A 7,726-nucleotide genomic window follows, 5' to 3' on the forward strand; every position below is an offset into this window, starting at 1 on the left:
TTTCGTAATATATTGATGGAATAGTTAAGCAATAGTTTGTTAAATCCCCCATCAACGTACTTCTTCTGGTGTTAAGTAAAATTCTCCCATGAATCTTACTTCTGTAATTTTCTCTACCAACTTCCTTATGATAGTCTATTCTTAAACTAAGATTGTCAACAATACATAAACCTTGTACTGTATATCGAGCTTGAGATTTCAAACTAAAATCATCTACCGGATGTATAGCTTGATTCTCATAAACTGAGTGAGTTTGGTTAATATGGGTACTTACGATTTCTGTATGTTCCTGTGTATCACGGTCGATACAACCTGATTGAAAGAAAATTTCAGCTTCTTCTCCCACGTAATTGTCTTCCTTGATAAAAGGATTAATACCAAAAGACATAAATTTGTCTTCAACTTCTTAAAAACATCGCAAAGTTCTCTACAAACTTCTTCAGGACCAAACTCTTCTTTACAAGAGTTTACGACTTTCTTCTCTTCCATAATAAAGGTATCAATAGCATCAGATGTAAGAACAACTCCGTCTTCAACTTCTGGATAGTTGTCTTCATCTTCAACTTCTTCTTTTTCTCTCTTTGTAATTTTTTTCTACGCTTAGGTTTTTGTTTGACAACACTTGCTTTCATGAACGCATCTAAGGTATCTATTATATCTTGTATCTTAAGTTCAAGTTTAGCAAACTTGTCCTCATCTGTTAGTTTCCTCTCGTCTTCTTCACTTCCCATCTTGGTTCTAATACTTCCTCTAGGTTTCCTTGTATCTTTTAACACAAAAGTATCTTCCCCTGATCACGTACACTGAATTCGTGTTGACTCCGTGCACCACATCTAACCCTAGAAGTCAGAACGTGGATCTGATACCACTGGATACGTAATCGATCAAGGGTACCTAGAGTCAGTACTGTTTTGTATAAGTGATTAAGAGAACACAAAGAAAAGAATAATAACAGAAAGTAAATAACACAATCGTTGCTTCTAACTACTTCTTCTTAATTTCTTGAAATAAAACTCTATTACAATCAATAACTGACTGTCTCCCTCTCGTTTTCTCGACCTCTTCTAACCTGAAATTCTCCTCCTTTTATATGAGTGAGAACTTATTGTACAAGAAATAAAACTATGAGTTTTAGAACTCATCTAAACTAGGAATCCCATCTAAATTAGGAAACCTCAAACTTCTAGGCTAAGTTAACAAACTTACACCTCTTCTAGTATCTTTTAGATACTCACTATCCGTAATAAGACTCAATTAAACCTAGGATAATAATTAGCCTCATCTGGCAGCTTTAGCTGTCCCTCTCCTTCTGTTATTTGCTTGTGTGAATATAATCTTCACACCACTTAAGTTCTGTGCATATGATCTGCACATCTAACTATCTAGCCGTTGATACAGCTCTGTGAAGATAATCTTCACGTCACTCTTCTAGCCTTAATATGGCTCAACTTCTACTACGATACTCCTGTACCAGTTAGCTTAGTAACAAAGCATTCAATATTCACTGTTACATGAAAACCTGATTAGATTCAAGATAATATCTTTCAACCGTTAGATCAAAAACTTAGCTTGTTACACACAAATGAAATGCACGTTTTAGGTTTGTGTAACCGTACCCAAACATGTACATTTGTTTTCAGTAGTTAACCAAATGGTTAGCCATATGAGCACTTTCATATCAACCATGTTCTTCTTCACCATAATTAGTTCAAATGACTCAAATGAACTAGTTAGAGAGTTGTTCAATTTCTTAGATCTTATAGAAGTATACAAGACATAATCGAAGCAAAAACGATTTGATTCACTCGAACCGATTCACGAACTTTATAGCCACGGTTTGCAAACTTGCATTCCTTAGTTAATATAAGTATAAGTTCACGAATAATTATTTTTATAATATAACCAACCTAAGTACGCGGACCAGGTATGCGGACTTAAGTACCCAGAATGAGTTTGTAAATAGTTCACAAACTCCAGCAGATTTTCTCGGAAAGAGAACCTCCGAAAGTACGCGGACTGGGTTCGCGGACTCTGTTCCGGTTTCCTGAGCAGCAAATTACACAGACTTTGGTTCAAGGAATAAGGACTTATACATGTATGTGTTGTCACACAATGCTTATATCCAACATTGGTTATATAATCTAAACTCTCATTTCAATCATTGAAACATTCTTAGAGGACGTTATATAGTTGTTATTCATAAACCATTTTTCGTCAAAGCCATTTTCAAGTGATTGAAATATAACAAGACTTTCGTCACTAGGTAAATATGAACTTGGCCAAAGCGAAAGCTTACGAATACATATTTAGAGAAATAGATAAGCGAGATAAACTCGGCTCGAAATAGCAAATGTGTATAATCAAAGTCTATATAGCAAAACGACTTTTATATCAAGATAGGAGATAGAGTAGATATACTTTTGAGTAATAGATAAGTTCAAGTCTCCACATACCTTTTAGTCGATGAAGTTCCACCAGTACCTTGAGTAGTTCTTCGTTTTGTGTGATGATCGCCATGGAGTTATTGAGCTCGACTACACTTTCTACCCTAGTCCGAGACTTAACTATAGTAGACTAGAAATCAAGACTTATAGTTTTGATCACTAACATTGACAAACATGATTGAGATAGATATGCATGCGAGTTCGACCGAGCAGTGCTCTAACAGGTTGCATAAGTACGGATTTTGAGGTTAGCTAGACTCTGTCTATTTCTATCAATTTCCATCACCTTGATCAAACTTTTTGATCGTAAAGGAAATCACATATAGGCTTAATCTGTGGGAGGCAGATTGGTTTAAAGTCTTCAATTTATTTTAAGCAACTCTTAGTTGGTGTGATGTCAGCTAAGTCAATCAATTGCGCGGAGTCTTGCTGGGATTCAAGAGGCGTAAGAAGCGCGATTGTACCTTAATCAGTGGGAGACTCGATTAGGGCTCAACTACATTCCAGTACGAAGTTAATTGGTAGTAGGCTAGTGTCTGCAGTGGCTTAACACAGTTTGGTGTTCAATCTGGACTAGGTCCCGAGGTTTTTCTGCATTTACGGTTTCCTCGTTAACAAAACTTCTGGTGTTTGTGTTATTTCTTTTTCGGCATTATATTGTTTATCTTTATAACTGAAATATCACAGGTTGTGCGTTAACCAATCTTAGTAGATACATCCGACCTTGTTTGTTGGATACGACTTAATTAATTCTTGGACATTGGTCTTTGGTACCGTCCAAGTAATCTCTTTGTAATTAGGTTCACAGATTCGATTCTGTAAACGTTTTAATTACAAGAGAGAGAGAGATATGACTCTAGATACTATTCCTTGATTGAGTTGAACTCTCGGAGTTATGTTGAGTCTATCCATACAGATTGCGTAAGAAAAAGTTGGTGGTATATTTTGGTACCCTCGAGTTTTCAGATTTTATTAGAAAACGCAAGACGAAACCGGTTTCATCCCAGCCAAAATTTGTTTCATCTGTAATGAAAAACAAGGTTTATTACCGATTTTCATCGTGTTTCAGTCGAAAAAGTTCCACTAAAAAGATTATAAATCCTTTACCTACCAAGCAAGCTACAACAAATTTTAATCCTAACAAAGATAACCAACAACTGGCTCAAATTTCGTGCTCAACAATGATATTGTAAGAAGGTTGGGAAGTCACCAATAAACAAACATTGAATTTTAAAATTGAAAGTTGTTAATATCCATTTCCAAAAATTAAAACAAAAAGAAAAAAGAGTCAATTTTAAATATAACTCTACTCCAATTTCTATTGAAACTATACACAAGTTTTCATTTGGACAGCTAAGTAACATGAACCCCATTTGACAAAGAATTAATCTCTGCATCCCAAGATCAACAAATTAAACTCACCTTTTTATACTAAATTAGCGAAGTACCCAATCCTTATTCTCCTCGTCACGTAAAAAATAAATAAAAATGAATTCAACAAATCCCGCCATCCAAACTTTAAAATTAATCGAAAATCTTAATTAAAATAAAAATAAAACAACATCAATAAAATAAGATAAACTTATACAATAGTATGTTGAAATTTAGCATCTCACCTCCATTATTAACATTAAAAAGATGCAATCTTCGAAATAATATTATTATTACCATCCCTAAATCTCCTTCTCCTGCAACTTCTTTATTTTGATTCCCAATACCAGCATATAACATTCTTTCGTCTTCTTTAAAATTTGACTTCAACTTTAAGTCAAAATCAAAATTATTTTGTGAAATCTGGAGAAGGATCGAGAATCTGATGTTGTTGTGCAGAATAGGAAAAAGACGATAAGTGAAGGTTTTATTTTATCGGCTAAATTAGGAAGGAACGTATAACAAGTAGAAGTTGAGTTTCCCAGAGAAAGCTGAAACCCCGTAAAGAAGGGTATTCAAACGGTATCTAAATTTGCTCATCTTTTTTGACCTAGGAAAACAAATTAAAGGGTTATATATACCCAACTATATATGTGTTTAAGGAAATGTTACTTTGATCAGGTAATCTTACCATACATGAAAGTGTTATTATGTTCCAAGGAACAAAATAAGATTGCAGACATTCTTTCTAAGGTTGCTCCAACTGAGCAGATTACAAAAGAATTTTCTGGAAATACTCCTAGATGTATTCAATCTCTACTCTTGTTAGAGATGGAGGGCCTCTTAACTTTTATTAAATTTTTTTTTGCATCAAAAAAAAGAAAAGAAAAAAACAGTGCATCATGTGCATTCATCCATTGGTTATCCATGAATTTCATGTGGGATTGAAATTAAGTATAGTGTAGAGTTTAGATTGTACATGTCTAACTTAAATATCATTCTTTTTTAAGACATTTTCTTTAGCTTTTTTCCATGAATAATATATTTCGACGAAATCTATGTTTTCTGCAAAGCATATGTTCAACTAAAGAAATCCAGAGTCTAATCAGTGATAATGTAAACAAGGCCAAGTGCACGATAATGAGCAAGGGCGAATAAGTAGTTTGATATGCTTCTTCCCGTTCCAAAAATATAGATTTGTTTTCTATGTAATTACGAGACAAACCTATTTTTTCGAAACAGAAGGAGGGGATAAGAAATTGGAATTTAAATTTTCCTAATTTTTATTGTTCGAAGCGACAACAATCACATTTTCTTAAATTTTAAGAAAAATTAAAACAGGAAAGAAGGAAAAATAAATACCACAGTGAATTACCATGGTGTCACTCAAAATAAACCGGTCTTATCCATATAGTTGTTTTTGATATTTTGTAGCTCCTTCCCCCACCCATGCATATATATTACTTATCATTGTATTTTTTTCCTCTCCTTGCTTACATTTTTCACAGTACTCGGAGAGGAAACAAAATCATTCCTAGCTTTCGAGGGTGATAATCGGAGAGTGTTAACCCGATCAAAATTCCTCATATCACGATTATGAAGTTGTTTACTTTTTTCGTCCTTACAGTGTTTTCCAGACCGAGGTACCTTGTCAAGATTTCTGTTCTTGACCTCTTTTCCATTAACTGTAGGCTCCTCTTCCAGATTGATTCTTAAACTCATTCCGGAATTCGAAAACATAGCAATCTTGATCTTCGATCCTTCAAACGATGTTACGTTTCTTTCCCTTCGATGTTTGTATAGCTGGTGTAATCTCAAAGCAAGATTATGCATTCCGTTCTCAATCTCTTGTTGCAAATCATTTTCTATCTCTCTCTCTAACTCCATACGGATCTCCATTTCCTCTTTCGACAGGATTGTAAAATCTCGATGGTCAGGTGCGCACCTTATAGCCAGCCCTTTATAATTACTCGATTCGGGTGATGATGAATTCTTCTGCTTTTCCATGTTTTGGAAGTAGTTCGACAGTATACTGAATCTCTCTGTATAAATATACTTAATTGCTTTGTTTGCTAGTCTATCATCATATATATAAAAATTCGAAGGTTGCAGGTAAAATGAAGTGGACGTATATAACATTAGTGAATTAGATATTGCATGTTTAGTTCTTTCAGTAATGAAGTGGTTATGTGTGTTGTTCGAAATTAGGCGCCAAAGCAGTCTACGTGCAGTTTTTAATAATGAAGTGGTTATGGCTTATGTATATTTTCTACTCCAATATGCGATAGTGCTTTACGTGGAAGGAATGATTATATTGAAAGGATTTTAGCTAGGGTTGTCCTTAAAGCACAAACAACATTTAGGTCATGGGGTACCCGTTTGTGTAGTGTCACTGTCGCCTATCAATGACGCATTTTCTTTGCCCCTGGGAAGTTGGTTGAGATAGCTACAAGGAGGATCAAAGCACCCTGCTACAAAATTTGAAGCACTAATTGACCAAGGTAGTCTTGTTTTTAGGATCACTGGTATGTAACCCATGCCCCGCATGGGGGCTGTTGGAATTAGTTAATTTAGCGTGGCGGGGTTTTGTCCCGCTCCCCGTGGTCAAATGTGTTAGATTTTTTGTTTTTAGACAGTCTTCAATTAGGGAGGTGTAAGCTATCACTTAATACATCAATGCCAATTTTGCTAGTTATTTTTGGCTCCCATGTAGCGCATCGGGCTTCGCCTCGCACTAGTCCCTTCCGTTGTTAGTAATATAGTATATCACTGATTACAATACAATAGATTAACGATTTCAACCAAATTCACATAATTGAAAATCGTTACGACACGGTCTATTAGAAACTAAGAGGAATCCTGCACTTAACTTAATCGTACCTAACTTGACTCCATTATCTCCCTGTTCCGTGTAATATTCCATCCGTCCCACTATTAGATGACCTATTTAGTTTAAAATTTTATCCCACTATTAATTGATTTATTTCATTAAACAAGGGGATATTTCTAAAATTATCCTTTTATTGATGATCGGTAGTATAAGAAATATGTATAATTTGATATCCATGTTTACATTCGTTACGTAGGTGTTTTAAAATGGTTTTCAATGATACAAAGTTTACGAAAATCCATGGTATAGTTTGAGAGATAAATCAATTCTAAATTTTATAAATTAGTATCATAAGGGTATAATTGTAAAAAATACTACCTTTCATTCTTTGCCTTAAGAATTGTGCAAACTTGAACCAGGTCATCTAGTATGGGACGGAGGGAGTACAATTTATAACTCAGTAGTGGTGCTATTAGTGTTACGACACTTCTATGCAATGCCACCAGTTACTTTACCATATTGCTGCTAGAGGTGAGCATGGGCCGATATGTCTGCATCCAATCCTACGAATTCCAAGTTTGGTATCTGCATCCAATCCAACATCCAATGGATTCATGGATGAACGGATTGTAAAATAATCCACAATCTACACAAAGAAGACTTTCGGGTGGGTTTCGGGACGAAGTTAGAAGATTGGTAAGGTTAAATATAAACTGTGGAAGGAAAGAGAAATATAATATAAAAATGTGAAATTTTTGGGTATAGAATAAAAAGATAAAATCTTTTATTAATAGGTAGTCTTTGACCCTAGGGACATCCAACATCTATGGGCATGTTATTGCAAGATATCCATTCTAGCTTGCGTGTACCTCAGACAGATTTCATGTTGGTGTTATCATCCAACAATAATACTAATGTGCATGGTGAAATATAAACATCAGATTTCATATTAGAAAAATATGAAATCCAAATAATACAAAAGAACATGTGTTTCCGGAGGAAATCTAAACCGATATATAAAGATAGATATAAGTTTGTTTCAATGCGCCATGTTGAGGAAACAAATTAAGAGATATCAGTA

General features: G+C 34.6%; 1 protein-coding gene across 1 annotated transcript; it reads right to left on the reverse strand.

Annotated features, from left to right (window-relative positions):
• Window positions 1–5,075: 5,075 nt before the first annotated feature.
• LOC113353716 lies at window positions 5,076–5,837 on the reverse strand. The gene has a single exon (XM_026597225.1). The coding sequence runs from the start codon at window positions 5,820–5,822 to the stop codon at window positions 5,283–5,285; it is 540 nt and encodes a 179-aa protein (XP_026453010.1). The 5' UTR covers window positions 5,823–5,837; the 3' UTR covers window positions 5,076–5,282.
• Between the last annotated feature and the right edge of the window lie 1,889 nt (window positions 5,838–7,726).

The sequence above is a fragment of the Papaver somniferum genome, chromosome 2 (assembly GCF_003573695.1).
Source record: "Papaver somniferum cultivar HN1 chromosome 2, ASM357369v1, whole genome shotgun sequence".
Classification (NCBI taxonomy): domain Eukaryota; kingdom Viridiplantae; phylum Streptophyta; class Magnoliopsida; order Ranunculales; family Papaveraceae; genus Papaver; species Papaver somniferum.